The sequence below is a fragment of the Coturnix japonica genome, chromosome 1 (assembly GCF_001577835.2).
Source record: "Coturnix japonica isolate 7356 chromosome 1, Coturnix japonica 2.1, whole genome shotgun sequence".
In the NCBI taxonomy this organism is placed as follows: domain Eukaryota; kingdom Metazoa; phylum Chordata; class Aves; order Galliformes; family Phasianidae; genus Coturnix; species Coturnix japonica.
Genome location: NC_029516.1, coordinates 113987336 through 114012530, shown reverse-complemented (window position 1 = coordinate 114012530; position 25195 = coordinate 113987336). Strand labels below are relative to the sequence as shown.

General features: G+C 34.0%; 2 protein-coding genes and 1 long non-coding RNA gene across 9 annotated transcripts in view; 1 reads left to right on the top strand and 2 right to left on the bottom strand.

Annotated features, from left to right (window-relative positions):
- LOC107306151 (rho GTPase-activating protein 32-like) overlaps positions 1–25195 on the top strand; it is a 670538-nt gene that overhangs the window by 278768 nt on the left and 366575 nt on the right. The gene's annotated exons all lie outside the window — the stretch shown is intronic.
- LOC116652501 overlaps positions 1–25195 on the bottom strand; it is a 659218-nt gene that overhangs the window by 270725 nt on the left and 363298 nt on the right. The window lies entirely within an intron of this gene.
- The window catches only part of PUDP (pseudouridine 5'-phosphatase), a 60240-nt gene that overhangs the window by 12633 nt on the left and 22412 nt on the right, over positions 1–25195 (bottom strand). Inside the window, exons 2-3 of the mRNA XM_015848975.2 lie at positions 22731–22949; positions 14844–15073 (exon numbers count right to left, since the gene is read on the bottom strand). Of these exons, the coding sequence (XP_015704461.1) occupies positions 14844–15073; positions 22731–22949 (449 nt within the window). The remainder of the gene's footprint in view (positions 1–14843; positions 15074–22730; positions 22950–25195) is intronic.

The following is a 25195-nucleotide window of genomic DNA, read 5'->3' as shown; positions in this document are numbered from 1 at the left end:
TGAGCAAGAATTTTTAATTAATTTATTTATTTATTTCCTGTAATCAAACATGACATCAGTAGCCTAGCTGTAGATACTTTTGCAGTATTCAAGGCTCAAATTATTTACTCAAAGTAGTTCTAGTCAACTTTGTTGGTACACGTGGCACATAGGTAGATTTGTTTTACATGCCTATGAATGAAAAGATGAATCCACATGATGAACACAAAGGCAGGTTTCAAAAAATAGATATAAGTTCTCTAATATACATAAGCTTATTGATACTGGCAGAAGCTTACGTGTCAACAGGTTTGGCAATTCACTGTCTGCACCATGATAAACTGTGCACAAAAACAAATTCTTGCAAATTAAGGTGATTTTCATTTGTACAAAATGGATCATTAAATCGAGGCATTTGCAAATAAAATGAGAGAACCATATTTACTGTCTATGTATTTATAGAGAAATAAAAAAGTAGTGGGTTTGTTTTTGTCAGACATCACAAGTTTTTAATGTTTCCAATCAATCAGACCTTCAATTGAGATTTATTAAACTGTCAAATGAAAGCAATTTTACAACGTATGCAATTGTAGTTCATTTCAAAACATTCATTTATCTGTAAACAGAAAATCCAGATTCTCCATATGCAATTAGTCCCTTTCCTTCTTGTTGAAGCAAGGAGGAAGAAATGCTAGATAAAGAAATTCTAAATGAAACAGAAACAAAGAAAGAAGCATTCACAAACCTATATATGTTAGGATAGTAAGAGTGTAAACTTTGAAATCAAAACACTTCCACAGTGACTGCCTCCAAAATTAATGACAAAAAAAAAAAAAAAAGGAAAAAAAAATTAAAATTAAAAAAGGTGTCAACAACTTCTACGAAACAAAGCAAACAGAGGTATAGAAATTAAAGGCATTTAAAATGAATACCCAAATACCACAGTTCTTAGAGGAGGATGGCCTCTGCCCATATTATGTAGAAGACCCCTACATGTAGACAATACTGATGGGTGGAAAATAGGAAACAGGGCCTCAGCTTCTTGTTTATTTTCTGTATTTAGCATAGGGAGTGCTATGAAACTCTCTAACAAAATTTAAAAGAAGTTTCAGGTTTCTGTATGCTCTCCAAATCTTTAAACATAGAATAGAACTCCAAGGAAATCTAAATCATTGTAGAAGGTTATTTGGCTCATATTTTAAATTACACAGATAATTAGACTGTTTTCATGACAGTGCCATGAAATGCTAATACAATTTACCACTGAAATCCTCAAATATGCAAGAATTATTTTTGAAAAGTTCATTAATCAATAAAATTAGGAAAGAAAATGCAAACAGAAGGATGACTATAAACTTCAGAAAGTCCAGCAGAGAGCTGCCAAGATGGATTGGGAATGTAGTTCTTGCCCTGTGAAAAAATGATGAGGGAGAGGTGGGCTTGTACAGCTCAGAGGAAGAGAGGACCTAGTGCAACTACCCAGTCTCTCTGAGGACATAATTACCAAGAAGATGAAGATAGGCAATTTACCAGGGTGCACCATATGAATATGAGATCATATTCATTCTATGAGGTCATAAATTGATATAGAAAAGGTTGTGACTAGATAAAATGAAAAAAAAAAAAAAAAAAAAAAAAGTCATAGCAAGGATTAAGCACTGGAAAACACTGACCAGTGAAAAAGTATCAGCTCTACCCTTGGAAGTTTTCAGGAACTGACTCTACAAGCCTGGCATAACCTGGTCTGAATTCAGTATTCACTTACTAACAGAGACTTGGATTATTTACTTTGTAAGGTTACTTCAAATTATAATGCACCAACAGAAGAGTTAATGTATTAAATATCCTTCAGCATTCCCCTGCTTTAGTTTTCAAACCCTCAGAGCATTAAGAATTGTTTCTAGAGTACTATTAGTACACTTGTTTTTCACATCCACTGCACGCTGTAACAACTACAACCTACAGAAAGGCTTGTCTGCTGGACCAAAGGGAAATGTTATCTTTTTTCAACATTCAATTCCCTGGCATTTCTGCTATACAAAAGAAATTAACAGGTAATAGAACAACTGAAAGATATTTTTAGTATAGTACTACCATAAACTCAGATTACTTAATTACAAATTTAGATACCTTTTAGTCTCTTATGTCTTGACTATGAGGATAATTCAATTCTTGAGGCAGAGGGTGGAGAGAGTAGTAACACTAAGGTAATATTCCCAAATTGGAACAAATGGAGCAAGAATTGATTCAAAAAACTACAACAAAAAACACGGGAGAAGACAGCACAGATCTTTCTACTATACCAAGGAAACTTGAATGGAAAAGTTCAAAAGACTCTGACAAATACTTAGTAAGGAAGAATTTTATTAGAAGTCTGAAACAGGACTGAAATACCTACATGGACCAACCTGAAACTGTTATTTAGTCTACTTCCATGCAGACTAAAATGATCTTAGGGAACAGTCTACTATTGTTCAATAGGGTCTAATCTGACAGAGGGGAGGCAGATGTAGGCCCGCTTGCCCTGATCCAAGGAGTACTGAGACTGAGCACATACTCCCAGTAGGCACATACAAACAGATACATAAATATATAATGGCTATTCACACAGATCAATAGCTATATGCCCACCTTCCTCATGACCACAAACACCACCTCATCTTATTCTCTTCTCGGAGAACAGAGCATGAAGTTCTAGTGCTGGGAATATATACATATATACAACACAGATCCCTCCAATTGCTGCGCTCAGACACTGTCCTAAAAGGTGCTTTCAAATTCAATCTCATCAGTTGCTTGCTGCAGTGGTTTTATACCAATAGGTACCTATGCTCCAAAAATGTAGTCTCACTTCCTATCCACAACATAAAAGGGTGTGCTTGTGATGGGTCTGGAAGCTGGCTTGCGGAGTACAGTTTCAGATTCTCCACCTTTCTTTGCATCTCTGTGCTCTTTTTGTGGTTAGATGAAATTTAATCAGATGACTGAATGACCGCATCCTGTGGTAGATCTTCTTTATGCTCAATCCAGTTCTATCCAAGTTTCTGTAATATATGCTGCTTAATCCCTAACATGCAAGACTGGGAATTCAAGTAGTTTTCCACAGGTCTGTATAACTCAGAGCTATCATAACATACACGAAACTACATATAGCACTCAACAGGAGAAAAAGAGACACCCAAATCAGATACTCTATTTTTCCTTTCTTTTCCATGCTATTATTCCAATGTTCGGTTTGATCCTAAAGCAATACAGCATAGCAAGTCACAGGCATTATTATGTCTCTATACTGCAGAGTAACTGAAATCCTTTTATTAAAATACAGCATTCTGTGATGGATTTCTTCATCCTTGGACTGACATTGAGCCCGAAGCTCTTACTAGTAATCACTTTATACAAAGCCAGATCGCACACTCAACAGTAAGTCAAGAAGCTAAGGACTCAATCCACATACTTTCTAAAAATTGCATGAAAGCTGGTAAGACTGAACTGCTCCTGTGAAGAATGGATGCATATGAAAATTTGAAAGAAACTACGCTGACTATGCTGAACAGATAGGATTTTTTGTTTGTTTTGTTGTGGTCTTTTTTTTTTTTTTTTGCTGTTGACATTTTATTTTTTTATTTTTTAATAATAGACTTAAGGAACATTTTATTCATCCTTTCTTAATATTTTAACATTAAAACAAAAATCAACCCCTCCACCAAAAACAATAAAAAGAAACAAGAAGATAGTTATTCCACTGAATATTAATCATCATAAGAAAATTTAAGGCTGTCATATACTAATGCTGTAGCTGTAAAGAAGAGCTGTAAATGACATAAAATTGGGATTTCAACAAAGAATCAGTAAAAGCATTCCACAACCTTACTCAAAATCAACCAATATTTTTCAAGCATACTTGATCTTCAATTGACTGTTAGGATGATATGAAAAACAAAAACAAATAAAAGCAAGTGACAAGAGAAAGGGACAGTAGTAAACAGTCCAAATGCCTTTGAATTACTAGCTAAGGAAAAGCAGAATAGAAATAAAACTCCGACATCTGTATTTCTAAAGAAAACCTTTCTGCTTTGAGAGACATGTCAAAGTACACATTTGCAGCTGAATCTTCTTTCCACTATCTTCATGAGATGTTAAATTTAGAAGTGTAACATCCCAAATGTTGAAGAGATTTTGCTGTAATATTAGCTGTCACATCATCTACCATTGCTCCTGAGAAAAAATGCTTTTGCTGTATCAGCATATATATCATTAACTTGCCTATTGTTTCCTGACTCTTCATCTACACTCCCTAAAAAATGTTGGGAATATCATTAAGGAGAAATGGGCTACTACACATTATTAACTCGTCGTAATTTACAATGAAGCTATATAGAATATAAATTACTTAATGTAGTAACAAACATAAGTTGTCATTTTCACCTTCAAGGCCCTACATTATCTTACCAACAATTACTGTACATCTTGCTTTTATTTCCTTCTACTCCCTAGGAACCTTCTATCCTTTCTCCTAATTACGTTCTTTATATCTTTCACCTACTTTCAGTTGCATGTCTTATATTAGGCTGACTTCTTTGTTGCTTGTACCATTTCCAAGCATATATTCTTCATCTTTTTTTCAGCAGTATCTTTACAAATACACTCTTTCAGGAATCATCGGTACATTCTTTTCTCCCTTCGCTTTGTATCACTGAGCTATTAACTGAAATTTGTCTTATATCACTTTCCATCCTTGCTGGACTAGAGAATAGACCTGAAAGCTAATGCAGAGCTGATTGATTCATTTCTTAACTCTATAAAAAATGACCTCTACTGTCAACTAATGAAGCCTGAGGAAAACTGAGGGACAACACCTGCTGGTCCTTCAAAATAGGAACTTGGAAAAATCATTCACTATAAACACCCACAGCAATAAACAAATGCCAATCAATGTGGTGAGGAATTAGTAGCTTCTATAAGGTATGTATTGACTTCTTATAGTTTTACATGGTTATATATGTAACAGCACTCTGTCACTTGCCAAGATTAGACTCCATGCCTATCATCCCATTTCATGAATTTGATTTCTTTCCCACCCACCCCCTCACAGGTTAATTTGTAGTTAAGGATCATTATGATGTAGATGGTGAGCAGCCGTGGCACAAAAATATCATGAAACTTGGAGCATTCCAAGACTATTTATACTATAGTAGAGTTATACATTATTCCTGAATCCTAGAATACCTGACTGTAGGACTCTCAGACTTCCAAACATGTGTTCCGTAAAATTTAACTCTTCATAGAAACTATCAGATTGTAATTTATCAGGTTATTATAATCATTATAAAATTATCTTCTCAAGGAAGCATTTAAAAAACCTGGATGCATTTTTTGCTGAAACTTAATGAAAAATATACCTTCATAATGAAAACTTCCTCACTGAAAAATTAAAAATTTGCAACTCAAAACAATCTACAAAGAATAAGTCATAGCTAATTTTAAAGTTGCAAGTGCATTCTGTGTAATGTACTCTATCATTTGTCATCAAATAAAAGGTTCTATTTGACCTTCAGATTGGAAAACTGCATTATTGAAAGTGGAACACAATAAGATATGCCATAAGCTATTATGCTTTATACCCCTGGTAATTTTTTGTTTTTAATCTGTAAGATCTCTGAGGCTCAGGACAATGGGTTGAAATCTCTAATTTTTCTGCTCCTTAGTCTAAAGTAACAGTATCCAAATACGTTCTACAGACAGCAACAGAACAGATTGCTACGACTGGACATCTGTTCAGGAGAAAAAGGACAATTTCCTAACAGAAGCAAATATTTTCTATAAAACACAATTTCAGTAATGGATGAAATCTCATCTGCTCAGCTAGTGAGCAATACCTCAAGGCTCTGAATCAACTTCACAATGAAGGATATTAATATTTCTAATATTAAAAAAAAAAAAACAAAAAAACCAACCAACCAAACAAACAAACAAAAAAAACCCCAACAACTATCAAATGCTACTATTTTAGAAAGTAAATGTAGATTCATTTTGAAATAAATCTACTTCCCAGAGAATGATGGACAACTATGCCTATATATTTAATAAAGTCTACCATAACACAAAGTTATGTGGGTTAGCTAGGATGAAAAATATCAGTAAGATACTTATACTGAATAGTCAAATAATAAATGAAGTAAAATGGTCAACAAGTTTATGTAATACATATTATATGGAAAATAAGTTATATGCAGAACTTGATACATAAAATTTAAGTTTTAGACACAAGTGTGGACAGCTCAATGAAACACCTTAGCTTGACAAAAAACTACATGAGTTGATACAAAAGAAGAAATTAAATAATATGGGTGATAGTGTACAAGGCCTCTTATTTTATTATATAGGCCCATAATATCAGAGGCAGATGTTGGTGGCATTGCAGTAGAAACAGAACCTTCCTAACAATATTCTGTTGCTGTTTGACAAACGGCATTAGAGGGGAATTCTGGCTAAATGGTGTCTGACATGGAAGTGCATCCAAAGTGAAGGTGCATCACTGAACTCCTCCATATAGAAAAAATTGCACCTGTTGACACGCACTGACATTTGCTGAGTGTTAAAGGAATCCAAACAGTGGATGTGAGCATGGTTGGTAGTGCATTTCAGCAGAGGCAACAGGAATATGAAAGACGAGACACATTCTGGATGGCCATGCAGATTTTTATAAGCACAGCATGCAGGCTCTTGTTCATCAGTGGCAAAAAATTATGGTGACTACATTGAAAACTAATGCTTTGTAGCTGAGAATTTGCTCTTTTAAATAGTTTCATTGTGCTCTATGTATCTATTTTAGTTTCCATGGAAATAAATAGTAGGCATTATTTTCAGAGCGACCTATGTACATATATAATACACTTCTCTTGAGCATTCTATGTACTCTGTGCCATAGACATTACTCTGTATTGAAACTCTTTTGATAGGAAGAGTGTGAAGAAATGAAATGAAATGTGTATGGGAAAGAAAATACACACACAAGAAAAACAAAAGAAAATCTATTTGGATGTTAAAAATCTGAACAGTCTAAAAAGTGTTTTACTTGAAGAGCAAGAAATAAGGATGGATGTTTGTAAGTATAACTTCACACCTTCGTAACTCATAATGCAAAAAAGATCATTTCAAGGTAGTTAAAATGTGAGAAATTCAGAAAAGAAAAGGTTTTCGGAATATATTGTCTCTGGTTGTCCGCAATATCAGGAGAATAAAGTAAAATGTTTACTAAAAGTACTTTTTCTGTTTTGCTTAAAAACAGTTTTCAATTATTTAGCATAGGAATATTGGAATATAGTTAATATTCTCCAGCTAAAAAGGATTTCTATGACTATAACATTAGCTGCCATCAGAGATGCTGAACTGTAAAATGAACACTGAATCTGAGCATGAACTGCAATTCTTATGTTCAGCACTATTCTCACAAGAAATAACTACTCTTGGTGGAATAGGATGAAAGTATTTTTTAACACTAATTTGAGTTGTTTTCTACTTCAAAACAAAACTACTTAATCTGAATGAAGGTTATCTTGGACTACTTAGGTACTGACATTGAATCATGCTACTATTCAAAATAAAGAGATGATGGAATGGAAGTGTTAAGCGCGTATTTTTAGCTGATAAACCTGCTGCTTCAGATATTTCGCATGTTACAAGGAACAAATTACAATAACAATGATCTATCACAGTAATAATTTAAAAAAATCCCAAACATTCCTTGGTGGAGTATATTTTGAAATCATCATTTGAGTACACTTATTTGTTATATAGCAATCAGCCTGAGCAAATGCTTTGTCCTGTTTAAACTATAAATAATTTGCAAGTGTTAACTGATGGTCCTGTAAGTAGGTTTTCTGTAGACATGCCAAAAACGACAGACTTCCACAGAATAGAATAAGCAGAATCCTGCTAAAAAATATCACCTAATAATCTCTGAATTGCACCTTTATAAAGTAACTTAAAAAACAAGAGAAGCAAATAATTAAACCCTTCTCCTGCTTTAGTGCAATAGAACAACAATCACTTAAACTTCAGTCCTTTAAGGTTTTCCAGAGATCTTCCCATGATAATAACTGTAAGACAAGCTACCAAAAAGAAAAAATGCTAACAGTGCAATTCCTTGTTTTAGTCTACATTCTTTGTTCCACAACTGAAAAAGCACTTACAATATACTCTGGGGTGATTACAAATGTAACCTGAGATACAAAGAGGATTAGTGTACTAGATCTTTTTGAAAGAGAATTTCTTCATGCTTTCTGTAATGTAGAAGACATTCAAAAACATTTTTATTGAAAATTCTTCTTAACTGAAAGTTAACTATTTAATGATTTTTTACTTTTTCTTTGGCATCTCAAAAAAAAAAAAAAAAAGCTCAGTCTTGAAAGAGAAAGATAACTCTGAGCAATATCAGCAATATCTTTTTTTTTTAATACTTAATATGCATTCTTACTATTATGACAATATCCATAATTATTTCCCTAAAACAATTAGTAATGCATCTTGTGTGACCTGCTGATCTGAATATAATGCTTTAAGAATTTGGAGGTATACTAGACTCTTTATGCTTACACACTCACCTCACGTAGAAGCATAAAAGGCTGCAGAACATAATTTATTATTCTGCATCACATTTCATCAAGTCCCTTAGCAGCTGCTTGATACATTATCGAGACAAATGCAAGAAAAAAAATATATTCCTGCCACCCTCCCCCCAAGTAGGGTACCCCAAAGACTAAGAGCCAATTATAATCTCTGTTTCTTCTTGCAATCAGATACATAAAGTGAAAGTAAACCTTGACCAGGTTATTTTCTGTATGGAATTTCAATGACGTTTTTCATCTCCATAAGACAAATGCAGCCATAAATAAACATGCAGCGCAGTAACAAGGGCAATGTCTGGAACACTTAAGAACTAAATTACTTTCAAGCCATGCAACATCTCATTTCTCTTCCACAAATACATAATAAAGACTGCCAGCGTGGGGGAGGGTATATTTGTATGAATACATGCATATATGAGCACACATGCCTTAGGAGAAGAGGAAGGAAAAATAAAAATTAACCACATGAACTGAGAGCATGATAATTGGAAAAACAAAAAACAACAAAAAAATGCCCCTCCCTCAAAAACACCCAGCAACACAAGCTACAACAAAAACCCCCACAATTTCCAAATAGACTTAATTTTATATTCACAGTACAAAGGTCTATTATGAAATAAGTAAAAAGGTGCATGTACATAGCAGATCTTTAAATGTCTTACAATGTAAGCTGTAGTGAGATATCTAGCATTCTTTATATAACTACCATTACACCTTTGAAGCTGGAAGCTGAGGTTCAGCACCATAGACTTTACCATATAGCCCGGGAGATGCAAATGCATGCTTACACTATTTAGAAATAAAGGAAGGTGCAAGATTCAGACAACAGATTGCCCACTGCACAAAAATAGTATATTCCACTAGAGTGCTGATATCTTTCTATCCCAAGTTGGAACACGACTAGAAGATTAACTATGTCATTTATACATAAACTGTATTCCTTCTGACAATATAATCTGTAGACAAGATGATCAGTTTAGCTGAAAACTGGCCTTCTGTTGATTAACAGGCATCAGTTTAGAATTAATTTCCATTAGGGCAGTATTAGCACGGTTTAAACAAACAAACAAAAAATCTGCATGAGGAACTGGGAGAGAAAAAGGGTTGGTTTTTTTTTCAGGACATACGCTAAGTTTATTTTAGAAATCCTATGGAGATTATGTCATTTGTGCACCTCCCAGTACTTCATTTCCTATACCAGTCAATGAGAGATTTGGTAGTTTTCTCTACGTTGACAATGAAATACATAGTAACAAGATAGCAAGACAATAATACAAAAATCTCTGTTTCATTATTTCAAAGACTGAATTCCTTTAAATAAAAAAAAAGTATTAGCTTGCCCTTTTAACATAACTTTTTTTTAGGAAAAGGAATTTGAATCAGATAGACTAGTTTCTACTTGATGCCTTTGCCCACTCTAACCTGAAAGACAGAAAGAAAATTCTAACTTGTTTCTAAAAAAGTCTTTGAGATCCCCCAGTTTATTTCTGGAAACACAGAACTATTATACTAAAATTCTTCTTGTATAATACTATACAATCAGGCATAAGCCTGATAATAAATTAATATGAATGGTGACTGTATGCAGTACATTTTAAGTACAGTACTAAAAAAGTTCTACACACTTGGTGTCATAGTTTGTGAATGTAAAAGAAAACAGATTATTTCAGTAGATCTGCCTGAGAATGGGATGATGGCCATTTTCTGGAAGGTTACTGGAAATCTAACAAAAAACAAACCTATCTATACAAGCATAAAAGAAATAATAGAACAAGAAAGGAATAAGTTTTAATGGAGAATCTTTCATTAGTGAATCATGATGCAGTTGCATATATATGATTTCTATTAATAATACTTTTTCAGCTAGCATTTAGTTGCTCCTCTTGCATCTCCTTCACTGGTAATCCATGATGCCTTGAAGGCTAAGTTCATGCTACATGCTTCATAGCTAAGCTAAGAAACATGCAATAGCCCATTACAAGGTAAAAGTGAAAAGATGATTTTTGTGTCTACGCACTTCTAGTTCTAGCCACCAAACCCTAGACATATTTGATTTTTACAGTGCTTGAGAATATGTTCAAAGGTATAATTTATTCATAGTTTATTCCACTAAATTCTGAGAACAACAGCTTCTCCAATGTGGAAAAATAATAATAACAAAAACAAATGAAAATATTAAAGATATGCTCTTGATTATTTTGCACTGTCCCATAATCATTAAAATTCAAGAGCTATGCCAGCAACACATCCTAAATAATTTAATTAAAACTTGCTCAAATGTAGTCTGCAAATAAGTCTTCAGACATAGTGCAAAGCAAGAACAATCAGAGTTTTATGAATTCAGAAAAAAAAAAAGTTGTGGTCAGGCACACTCTGGTGAAAACAACACTTGGTATATCCTTTTGTAAGTGGGTCATTCTCTAGGGAAACAAGAACTGGAAGACTGAATTGTCTGTTTAAACAGTGACCAGGAGGCTATTTTTCTGATTTATTATTGTTATTATTAGGAAATATTCCATTCAGTGTCTAAGGTAAGGGCAACCTTCTCCTCAAGTTAGCTTTAGAAGAGAAATGATGGTCCCAGATTTCTGCTACAGTGTCTATGGAGTCAATATTTCTTGATGGTTTAGGAGTGACCGGGGATGACTTTTCCAGTTATGCTTTGCAAATAAGTATCCAGAAGAGATATTTAATTCCTGAGAAGTAGATACAACCTGTTCAGATTGAGCAATTTTGGACACACAGTAAAAAATAAAAATCCTAACTTCTTAAGAAAGTACAGAGCAAGAAAGGGAGTCTCCTAATATGTTTGGCACATCATCTTAGCTAGAAGGCAGACAGGTGGAAATGTCCTGATAGACTTTCTCAGATTTTAGTTTCCACATGGAACAACTGAAATAATCTGGATACACAAATGTTGTGACATATTTCATTCATTTCCCACTCACTCATCATAAGTTAACAGTAAAATCTGCCGTACCTGTCAAGCGAACAAACTCTACTTTTGTTGTTTGAGCATATACAAAGGACTGATTCCAAAATCTCATGTAGGGAGGAGTGGATTCACAGCCCTGAGCCAGTTACTCAGCAGACCTGCCATCTCCCAGGAGTTAGTGTCCCCATCACACAACCACAATGCTAACAAGGAAGGGTCCTTTCTGTTTCATAAGGAATATGCAGCAAGGATAATAGAGACACTGAGAAAGAGCAAAACACAGGATATTATTTACTGGCTCCAATCTATAATAGCTTTATCCAAACTCACCAATGACCAGTATAGGACAAGTGACTTCAGAAAACTGAACAAACAAACAAACAAACAAAAAAACAACCTGCCTTCCAGCTAAAAAAGTACCACAATTTAAGAAGAATATTAGAACATTTTTCTCTCTTCACTTTGCAAGTGGCTCCTTGCACAAGATATATTTGCTTCACAACACACACAGCACATCTAGAACAATGGTAATATACTACAAACATTACTTACTTGTGCAACTTACTGAAGCCTAATGCTTTCAAAGTCACATTTACTAAGGCCATGATGGCCACATGTTATTCCACTGGAAAAAGCAAGTATATAGCAATATGCTAAAAAAATTGGTAAAAACTGAGATTCCAAGAAGACAGGACAGAAGAACGTGGGTATGTCAAAATGAATTATAACAGGCATGCCCAATATGTGGGACAGCTGGTAATGTGCCCTATGCCTTGCCACAACACCAACATATTAGTGGTTCTTCCCCTAGCAACCAGTCCAGCCAAACAACTGAAACACTGGTTCAAAATAATCTCTCTTCATTCAATGGAGCCCAGGCCATCCAAAAAGTTGTATGCTTACATTATACAGCATGAATATATATCTGAAGGTGTGTTCTGGCTGAAAAAAAAAAAAAAAAAAAAAAAAAAGTAATGTAGGCCTATTTAAAAAACAGACTACAGCAAAGGCTGAAGACAACAATTTGTGAATGTTTGAACTACACTGAAAAATATCTATGTATTTTTCTTTCAATGCTTTTGTTACCTCTAAAATAAAACAGCTGATTTGTGAATTGTAAACACTCAGGAAAAAGTATATGTCAATTTATTTACGAAATGGAAAAGGGGCAGACATGATGACTAAAATATATTATTTCAACAGCAGGGATTCTAATTTACAGCTCAGTGCATCGCCTAAAATGACTGTTCATGCCTTCGTAATTATTCTGTCTTATTTAGAGTACTGTTAATAAATTCAACTTCCAGATATACATAAAAAATAACAAAAATAATACAAACAAAATAACTCCTTAACTGAAAAGCATAGTGATTGAAATACATGAAAGATAATATATACACACAATAGAAATGGTTCAATAAAGGGAAACAAAGAAGAAAGAAAAAAGGCATAATAAATGAAACTTCATTTTCATATTCTTTTTACAGAAGCTCACAGTAATGAAAGTAACATTAAGTGCTATACCAGCCTTCTAATTTATCTGTTTTCTTGTACAATATAGACTAATACTGAACCACAGTCACAATGTCCTGAATTTATATTACTCTTTATCATATCTTTTGTAAGAAAAAGCATCTCCAGAAATTTCACTTTGAGCTTCTCTTTTCTGTGACATAAGAAGTCCTCGGAGAACCTCAACTTCTAATGCCATTTAATCAGTCTGAAAATTTTTAATGCACTCTTACTAGATCCAACACAGGGATTATTCATAACTGTTAGATCAGTTAATTAATTTGAATTGGAGGAAAATGCTAGGAAATACACTTTTAAATTAAGAGAGATTTAAGTAATTTGGAACTTTTTTGTTAGAACACACTGATTCTTCATGAGACTTCTGACTGCTTATAGAAACAGAGGTTATTTCCAGTCTTAATGATTCTAATATTATTTAGTCCAGCTGTTAACCTATCACCATCATGCCCATTAAACGATGCCCCTCAGTACCACATCTACCCTCTTCTTGAAAACCTCCAATGATTGTGACTCCACAGGAAGTCTGTTCCAATGCATTATGATTCTTTTTGAGAAGAATTTTTTCCTAATATTCAACCTGAACGTCCCCTGGCACAAATTAAGGCCACTACATCTCTTCTTACTACCAGTTACGTAGGAGAAGAGACCTATCAAACCTAACTACAACCTCCTCTCAAGTAGTTGAAGAGAGCAATAAGGTCTCCTCTCAGCCTTCTCTTCTCCAGACTAAACAATTTCAGTTCAAATGGTCAAGTAGATTGGGATATCTTTTTGAAATAAAGTTGATGCACATATTCAGAATGAAAAGTGGAAAAGCAAATTTCAGTAAACACTGTTCATATTATGACACATTCATTGCAACTTATTTCACTTTGCATTCCCAGACAACACAAATACCAACTGGACTGTGGGTGAAAACTTATAAGAAATGATATGATTCTTCAGTCTTTTGTATTCTGTCTTTGCATAAACAATTTTTATTTTTTTTTCCCTCAACAATCCTAACAAGAAATCAATAATTACAGTCTAAAACACTTAAAGCTGTTCCTTAAAAATTAGAACACAATGCATTTTCTGCAGTAATGAAACTCCAAAACATCAGAATTTATTCACTCAGGATAGACAAGAAGTGAAAAAAAAATATTTTCATGAGAATGACAATTTTATTTGAAATAAAAGTGAACACATACTCTCACTACCAATTTATCTCCCTACAGATTTCTATTTCAGAATCCAGTTTTTGAAGTTATACAAAGAAGAAACTAAATATTGCTTCTAAAGAAAGATAACTCAAACTTACAAGTATTAAATCAGAAAACAAGAAATATGATCTCATAGATTTAGAAAGCAAAAAGAAAGAAATGGATTAGAAAAAATATATACCCCTCTTAATCAAGAAGTATCTTCAATGTTTAGGTAAATCAGCAAGGAAGGTGTGAAAAGTGAGCTGATCCATGTTTAAATAACTCTTCCTTAACTTTCAGTAGTGAAGTTATAATTGAAGATTTATACAGAGAGAAAAATCACCTTACTTCCCCTATGCATGGTAGCATGTAGTAAATCAGAGTAATCTGCATTACAAGTATTATAATGCAAGAGAAGGAAACACGTTTGAACAACCAGTTACCTAAACAATATAAGCACCACTGGGAAAAAAAGCAAAACAAAAAAGACACTGCTGATATTTCAAATGTTTGTTTTAAATCCTAACCTAAATATTTACCAATATTATCAAATTATTCAGGTAATTTGTTCCTTCCCCTCCTTACCTTCTCTGGAGGAGCAGGAGGTTGAAATCTTTTTGCACAAACTAGAAATATATCAGGAGCTGGCTTGCCAGATTTCACCTCAGGGTCATCTCCCAGCACAATATGATGAAAAAGACTGAAGATGTCTTTGTGTCTGGATGTTTTCATCTGAAATGGCCCTTTAGCTGAGCTAGTGGCAACACCTATGGGTATGTTGTGTTTGTGTAAATGCTGAATCAGTTTACTGACCCCTGCAAGACAAACAGATACATACAATTTATTCTATATTTATATATACATTTTTGAAGTTATATGCATTAAAATTTTTGCTTATTTACAACATGTTTAGCAATATTTCAAAAATGCTGTCTAATTGAATTCAACAACCTATTCTGACTGGTTAGCATAAAAGAGATTTCTTGCTACATCTGGAAATGTTCCTGCTCCATCAAGAAATATTCCTCTAAGTAAACGATTCTGTCATCAAATGATGATTTACTCAAAAGATGCTGAAAATAACTCCAAAGACATTGCATCTATATGCCCAGAAGAAGCCTACTCAATGTACTGTCCTCAACTTTATAAACATTATTTCAAACATATCTAGAGTTATGTTCTTGGAAAAAAAGAAAAAATATCAAAGAAATATGCTCTTCTCACTGACTGACAATTTCTGAAGCAGGCATCCAACTGGCTTAAACCAGCACCTAAGAGTGCTGAGTATCTCTTTTACAATTACTAGATAAAGCAATTGGATAGGAAAGTGGAGCTGTCAATCACAGGTGTTAATACCAGAGCTTTATCTATTGTTGATGTGAACCCTGAATAATGAACACCTTGACCACAACAGACAGAAATTTTAATCTGCTCCAACATTCTAGTGAAGGTTAATGCCAAGAATGGTGAAAATACAGCAGCCGCTGTAAGAAGGAAATATGCTTTTCATTCAGTGCAAGTTTTGAATCTCCGATTAAAAGGCTTCAATGTTTCTTCATAGCAGCATTCTGAACACAGGGTACCATTTTTCAGATTGCTAATTATCTTCAGCCCTGCTGCATCAAAGCTTCAGTGCATCTGCTAGTATATGTTTACTCTACATTTTTACTGGAGGTAGCCAGCCACTGAAAAGTGCTGTTGCTGAAAGGTTATTTACTCAGGGTTCCCTCTTATATTCTCTCAGCACAGGTTCATGATTTCAGTCCATAAATGTGTGTGTATTTACCTTCACTTTTTGACTTTCCTACCTATAAGAGAGCTGTACCTAACACCTCCATGGAGCAAAGATTTACATTACTCAGAAAATGTACTTTAATAAAAATATATTAAAAAAATCATTTTAAAATTATATGCGTAAAAACAGCAAGATGGATTAGAAAAAAATATGAAGTACACTCCCGTGCACTCACTCACTAGTAGCTAACATACAGTATCAACACCCATCTACCACGGAGAGACCTATGTGTTAGGCTTCTTGGCACCATCCTCAGTTCCTCCTACTGGATCAAAAGAAACAAGGTTCTTTGCATTTTACAGCATTAGTTACAGAGGACTTTTCTGATGTGGTACATACACAATTACAAACCCAGGTCACAAAGCAGAATTTCTTCATGTAATTAAATCAGGAACAAACATCTTGTAATATTATGATTTATTTCCAAACATACTCTTTTCATTTTAAATAATCAAAAATATAAATAATGTTATTTCTTCTATCCCTTTAAATTTTAAAAAAGACACAGAAACTTATTATATTTCTGGTGTAATAGTTACACAACAATGACTACTGGAAAGAAAAATATGTATTACAGTACACTAAATTCAAGTATGTAAGCTGAAAAGAAGAAGGATCAACTTTAAACATCATCCTGTTTAAAGACAGATAAATCACAGATGTCAACGAAGTTAGAAAGTTCTGTGGAAAAACAAATACAAGTAAAACCTAAACCAACAGGAAGAAGTTATTAGTCTTGATATATTACAGATATATCTTCAAGAAACACCTTTTTTACAACATAATTAAAAAAACAAAAAAACAACAAAAACAAACAAACAAAAAAACCCCAAAAACAAAAACAAGAAAAAACAACCATTCCCTGACCCATATACCAACATGCTCTTCACTTTCTTATTCAGTTGAAATCACTGTGTCTAACACACTGAATCAGCTAAGAAACTAAAGACTTATTTTGAACAACAAAACCCTTTGGCTAATTGTCACACTTTCCTTTTCAGTGACCAATACAAACATGTAATGCAAAAGTTCAGGAACTTAGATTCCACCCCCCACCCCCTCCCCCTTCTGTTCTCCAGGCTGCACAGCCCTAGCTCAGCCTCTCCTAAAAGGGAAATTGTCCAGCCCCTTGATTGCCTTGGTGGCTCTGAGGTCTTTCCAGTACGTCCATGTCTTGCTTTGTACTAGGGGCCTCAGAACTCAACACACAGCATCACCGATGCTAAGCAAAGGGAAAGAATCATTTTTCTGGACATACAGGCTATTTTGGCTGTATATGCAGATAAGAATACTAGTCTTCCCAGTTTTGTGTCATCTGCAAATTTAATGCAGGTGCACTCCATCCCAACATCCAGATCATTAATGCAGGACTGGACCCACTATTCACCCCTGAGGTACTTTGCTAACTTACTGGCCTCCAACTAGAATTCCCATCACTAACCACTACCCTCTGATGCAGGTTGTCCACCCAGCCTTTTTAGTCTACCTCACTGTCTGCTCATCCAACACATGCTTCAGTGGTTTCTCTATGAGGGTCTTTGACCTTACTGAAGCCCACTGCTCACTTCTTTAGTTTTATATCACATTTTATACTCAAATTCATTATGATGTGAAAATTAATAACACACTTTTAACACCCAAAACCTAACTAAATTAAATTAGGTCTCAAATAAACAATGGCTTTGTTAGTGACAAATTCTCTCATGAACATAACTATATACCCTCTTATTCATCTCTGTGCCATCAGTATACTAATGATATCCAATTAACAGTTTAACTGTTATGCAGTTCCCTGTAATTCTGGAGTTTACACTATGTAGTCAATGCTAATATAACTATGCTTGAAAAGTCTTGTAGCTGAGATGTAGCATATTTTGTGGAAGAAACAACATGGCTAAAGACTGGTTTGTTTTTTTTTTTTGAGAACAATCTTGATTAACGGATTTTTGCTCTGTGCACTGCAATTTTTGTTGGAGAAATACAGGTCACCATGTGCTTCCTTCACATAACTTGTCAGCAAATTATAAGCGCAAATACAACCACTCTCTTCTTACTGATTTTCAGCACTCCAAGAAGTTCTTCAAATATATCATAGTGTTGCTCCTCATTCACTGTGCCAGAGACAGCTTTCAACTCACACTAACAGCATGAGTGCAGAGGACACCTGTCCTCTTGGTCACAAAAAACTAGGCACTTCAGAGACACATACTCAAGTCTACAAGTGATTACACAGAAGTAGTAATCTGTGAGGTTTCAGTGGGTATTAGAAAGAAAACATTTACTTATGAGAAAATGGCTAAAGAAGAACTGCTTCATGTGTTTAAATTAACTATGTACATGCATTATACTTGTCTTGTATGATTTATGGCCAGTTGTGAACAAATATAAATCTTAAAAATAAATATAGTTTCTGTCTAGAAAGACTACTCTTCCTTTACAAAATCATTTACAGTTACTGTGCTAAATGTAACATCAGATCCAAATCGAAGCTTTTCAAGATTTCATTGCTCTTTTTAATCAAAGAAAAGCTAACACTGCCACTCAGGGCTTTGTCAAGTTGATTGGATTTTTAGCCAATTCAATAATAATCCTTTAAGATTTTAAAAGCAATTTACAGTAAAAACCTCAACAGCAACAAAACATAAAAAGTACCTAAAGAGAAAATAAATCTTACCAAGAACAGTAAGAAGCTGACTGTTCACCTAAGTCACAAATTGATTTTAAAATATTTTTATGTGCTAAAACAGTTCCAAGCCCATTAGAACAGTGCCATTCATTACCTGCACATTCTCTATCCTCAGGTGAATTCAGCCTTGCTGCTATGATGGTGATAGAGTGATGGGGGTGGAGCTAACCAACACTTGGTGTGATTGCCATGAATCTCATGAGACTGTGGAAATATTTCTCTCATATCCACCTGTTTCTTTTTTGTTCTGAGACATTTTTTTTTAAAAATTTGTAATGATACATTATCTTTACACTGAGTTTCAGAAGTAGAGATGGAAACTAATAACCTACTCTTAATCTGGAAAAATAATTGGTTTTAATGAAGAATTATATCTTCTCATCTTATTTCTCTCTAAAGAGCACCAAAGATTCTTCTAGAGGCACAGGGTCTCCTTGTATATCAAGTCAATAATTTTGTCATAGTCTAGACATTCTGACACAGGTAAGCCCATGGAAAAGAAATAAAAAAGAAAAAGCCCTGCTAAATTTTACCTGAAACCTCTGCCAACTGTATTTATGACTTCCTAGTAAAAGCATTTTGGGGTTGCAGCTCTTCAGGACTTACTGAAGAGGCCGAATATTTGAAATCAGTCAAACAGACAAGATCACTCGCAATGCGTACTAGTTAATTGATACATGTTTCAGAGTTACAGGTTCAATGAATTTAGTATGGACTCACCACAGCTTTTTACAATTAAAACAATAATAGCAAGGAAAAGAAACATGGTAGAAAGTCTGTTTAACTGTAAAGGGAACAGATGGTAATCAAGGAAACAATAGCTAAGCAAACTAAACTAGACTGCTGGTTGAATAGATCTGTTAAGATTTAAATTTAAAAAAAAAAAAAAAAAAGCAAAAAAAAAAAAAAAGCTCTAGAATAAATTCTCAATGGAACTTCTACTACTTCTCTTCTTGTAATTTTTAATTCACTCTATTCAGTACAAAAACTAAGCTTTGAAAATACCTACTCCAGTCTACAAGATACAGTCAAACATAACTGAACAGGAAGATGGTTTCCACTTCACATTCTAGACTGGCTGAAAAGGAACTGCAAAGGAAGAAATCGCAGTTATCACAAAGATGACCCAGGAAGGGAAAAATTCTGGAAAAAAAAAGCACACCACCACACAATCCTCAAGCATCTGTGCTTTGTAATGATGCTGAACCAAAAAAAAAGGAGACAGGTATGAAAGAGTGGCATTAATTTCTTAACTTTGACATGGCAATAGTAGCTACCAACAGAAGTGTAACGTAGAAGTAGATTTTTCTGGCTGTGCATATATTCTGGGTTTGTGTTAACTGTACACCCATAAATTCTCTTCTCTTCATAGAGTAAGACTCTACTTGTCTAGAGTTTCATATATTACTAGAGTCTGATACATTGAGGCTTGCCAGTCAGCTTAGCCATATTGAAATCTTGCAATCTACACCTTCAAATACTAGCATCTCTGAAAGCTTTTATACAGAGGCATGGCTCTGATACAGACTGTCAGGAAAAATTTCCATACTATCCCTAACCATCAGCGACATAACTATCAATTACTTGATTTGGGAATTAACAGACTTACCACTGCTGGAAATAATTCATTGCATTAATAAATATGCCATTAATAAATAAACGATGCATAAATAGTACATTCAGCAGTGTTCTTTATCAATCAAAATTCAAATCTTATTTCCGCCCAAAAATTGTAAAAATAGATTGAAAGTAGAATGTCACCTGCATAATAGCTGTTAAAAGTTGACCAGTTAGAGGCTCATAATTTCAGAATCACCTTACTCCTCTATTATGTATCACAATTAACTTACCTTCCTGTATTTACCTATAACAATCTGAAACACCAGTTTAGTCAGAGAACACTGTAAACCTAACATGTCAGCACTGCTTTACATCTTAGACAATACCTGCATGATGTTCGTTCTTAATTAAAGAATATTAAAAAGCTGCAGAATAAATCCACAAGGCTTATATTAAACAATGTTCCCAGAAGACATAAAAGAACATGAGAAAGGTATCAATTAAAAAAGCTCTCTCAGATGAAGCATAGGTTAGTACTTAAATTAAAAAATAAAAAATAAAAAAAAATACTAAGTAGCTGGTACAATTTTTGTCTAGATTAATATCTAACATCAACCTGGTTTTCTTAAAATTCACGACAATTCAGCTTGTATCCCATATATTGCTACATAGAACAAATCCCATTACTTCGGTGACAAAGGCTACATTTGATCCTCACAACTGCATAAAGCAGCAAGTATTTACGCTAACATTAATTCTGCTTTAGAGAACTGTCTGAAGAAAATTATCCCATGTACACAGTTGAACTTAAAGAATAACCAGTTGAGCAATTATGGCAGTGATAAAAATGTCTACAAGTTTGCCTCAGTAAGAATTTTGCTTGATTCATCTATAATAGACAAGCAAGCCCAGAACACATTTTTTGAAATAAGAAACAGTGCAAAGCTCAGTGTTTCCTGTGTCTAATTTATTCCATCACCTCTCCATATCTCTATTCAAGCTACTTCACTGACATTAACATAATCCCCAGTAAATACAGGCTATTCACTCAGTGGCATCTACTACATGTGCTGCTTCATTAAAGTGAATCTTCTCTGTGATTTCTAACACTTCCACCACCAATCTATCTATCCAGCATTTTTTAAACCCAGACTAAGTTGTTTTCTTTGTCGTGCAACAGATATCTGCAGAAGGTTGACATAAAAAATGAAAAACAAATCCCTCCATCATTTTTGTTTTCCTAGTGAGTTTATCTGGGCTTACAGTCTTAGTTGGATCTACATGAGAGAAAGTCACAGTTTCAAAAATCCCGCATATAAAAGGGATCAGGGAGACATACAGATAACTTGGCTGTGCAAGAGATTCAAGTTCTTAGTTACCTAAGCAAATTACATATTTTCTTCTTGTTTATTTTAATTTGGTCTTAACATATCACATACTTTAACAATTAACCTATTAATGCCTTAAGAGACTAGATATAAAAAGGATCTAAAAATTAAAACATAATAATTAATGTGTTGTAGCAATTTCTAGAAAATACACAAAAACAAATTTTAAAAAAACCACCAAAACAAACAAAAAATAAAAAACAAGTACACATTGAAAGAAAAAAAAACATCCAAAAGCTGAAACTGTTTTACTGACATGTAGTGACCTAATTTTATTATACATATATTTTTGTTTGTTTTTCCATTTCTCCTACACTTCCTTTTTTCCCCCCGTAAATTATTGATATCTGCTCCAGGACTTTTTCTTTGTACAAAAAGTTAACAGCAGTCCTAGATTTAAGTATTGCTTCTCTTTTTATGGATGAGGATTCTTCTCTAAGCATTCCACATGTAAATGTAATGGAATATAACATATGAGTTTATATCATAAATGAGATTCATTCTCTCGTACATATCAAGGCAGCTTGCTTATGTTTTATAGAGGTGTTACACTTTTCTGTCTTAGGATAACCTCAGAAATCCTCATTTTCCACTGTTACACAGCTGACTCAGATGTCAAGCTATGGCTTAAATGTTCTAATTAGGACAACAAACAACCACACATGGACAAATACATTTGCCTGTACACCAGAAAGTATACTTGCTCTTAAAATTGGACCAGAGAAGAATGACTTATTGTGTTACACAGTTGCCAGCAACGATTCTAAAGAATCCTTAGTTTACAAAACCGAATTTGGGCATATTTATATTGCTTTTTACTTCCGCTATTAAAACACATAAAAAGCTGCTGTTCAAGTAAATATGAAAAACAAAACAAAACAAAACAAAAAACACATCAGTACTTTTAACAGGTAAATGTCTTCCACATGTAAGTAATGGATTTTAATATAACCTGCAAAAGAATAAAAGATGGAACTGAAACTACTTTTGTTAGCTTTTACCTAATTCCACAAACAGTTTATAAATACTAAAGAGAAGCATACCTGGCATCAATTCAGCTGTATGGTATAACTGCTCCTGCTTCACTTTACATTCATTTATTAACTCTTCTTTGGTTATTGGAAGATCTAGAGCATCTCGAACAATCTGTGCTCCTTCTAGTGCTCTTTTGCCCATTACTAATGCTTTTATGTCCCAAGTAAAGGTCTTTCCAAAGCGCCCACATATCTCTTCAAACACCAATGTATAGATACGTTCAGAATCTGCAAAAAAAAAAACAAAAACAAAACAACAAACACAAAGAAACAGAAAAAGAAACAACAATTGATTACAAATACATGCAGCCAGTTGACCTACCAGTCTTCACAAACAGGATACTGTAAATGATCACACAGCAGTCTTCCAGGAATAAGAAAGTATATTGTCTCACCAAGAGGAAGTCAGACTTCTAAGATCACCTCAGAGATACGTAGGTCTTTCATGCTGTCGCTTTTGTATTCAGAAAAGGTTACTGAGGTTTACAACAAAGAACTATCTAGACCTGATCTTCCATCAATTTTCTTTTCCAATGGCACTTTACATTACAAATTAGCAAGCAGCAACTCAATTAAAATGCTGTATTTATTCCTTGAATGGGAAAGAAGGGAAGGAAATCGGGTACTTGGGAATGTCATTACATATTCCATGTAAATGGAGGGGAAAAAAAAATTAATTATTTAAGAGTGTCTTTGAACGGAAGCTTCAGAGTACTTTCAAAAGACACTACAGTCATTATTAAAGTGCTGCTGGCACCTCTGCATTTACATGTCATTACTCAAGCAGAACACACCTACTTGGATTTCTTGGATTTCCAAGGGAGTTCTGGCAAGAGTAAACCTTCAGGCTGAGTTTTGCCAGAGAAAAGTGTTTATAGTTTCAATTTTTTTAATTTTTTTTTTATTATTATTAATTTTTTTAAAATATCAGCATACAATCCTTCCTGTCTTCTCCATATCATAAAGCACTGAAGAAGGTCAATAACGTTTAATTTGACACCAAACAGAGGAAGAAAAGTCCTCTCAGCTCTTGATTTCATTTTTGCAAAGAACCTGAATGGTAGTATTTCTACTAGACTGTTTATCTTTATGAATTGTGTCCTTTGAATCAAAGCTACTATTGTTAACCATTCTTTAATTTTCTTCACACATTTTTTTTTATTTTTTTAAAAATTCTTTTAACCTTCTGTACCTCTAAAGGCCTACTATCACTTCAGCAGTAAAAGACAAAAGTAATGAAAGAAATTAGCTGCATTTATGAAATTTATTTAGAGAGACCATGGACTTCTCTTATCACCATATCTTTTGTTATGCAAAAGTATTTTTATAGGGAAAATAAAATACTGGAATTATTCATGAGCACCTTGCCTTACTTTCTGAATATTTAGGATGTAAGCAACAGTATTTGAATGGTAAGATTTAATAGAGGTACTATGAAAAAGACAGACTGAAGACAGAAAAGCAGAGCCTATGGCTACAGTATACAGTGACCTTCCTCTGCAGTCTGACAAATGCTTACTGTTCAACCTAGTAATCTACTTGTCCCAAGATCAGCAGATGGTTCTGATCTGAAATCAAATGAGAAACATTACTGCACCTACATAATTGTGTGACCACACAACAGTGCAGAAGACACGCACTGTTGCCCGCCAGAACAATCCCCTTCATCTTTCAGTAACCAGAAAAGACACTGAGCAATAAGAAAAACTAGACAACCAATACACCTGTCTGCACTGTTTAACAGGGTAGCAACCTGTTTACCCATTTTTTGCACAAATATGGGAGAAAAATATTAAGAGCTCATGTACAACTGCTTACAAATACTTCTCAGCCAATCATACTTAATGCGAAAACATTAGGAGTAGCCTAGGAAGTCATAAAAGACACACCAAATGTATCACACCACCATTCTGAATCAGAAGAAACACAAGCAATTTGGCATTAAAAAGCAATAAGCTGGCTAGCACCAGGAAGAAAAAGACAAACCTTGTTTGCTTTACACTGCCAGGTAGTACTCCCAGCAAGCTGAGAAGATGAGTTAAGAACAAAATGCTTCAATTTTCACAGTTCTTTCCTTCTATTTCTCAGATGCATTGATTTTTCTTGTACATCTCATATTCAACTGCTGACCCTAAGTTGAAAATTGAAGCTGAAAAGTAATCCTCATCTTATTAAGCAATACACAGCAAACTAAGCAGAAATAAAACAAAGCAAGGAATTAAAAACCTAGTTGCAGAACATGATTTTTTTTTTTTCCTATCTGTACAATGATCTCATTAATCTGTTTGAAAATGAATGACTCAACTGTATAGCAACTCCATTTAATAGTCTCCTGCATTTAAATATCACATGCTATACTTCAGAACAAAATCTTCCCTTCTTAAATAAATGCTTAGTAAAATTACAGACTAAAACAAATGTTAGACAATCAGAATCTTGCGGACGAAAGAGCACATACAAACAACCTTGTGTCA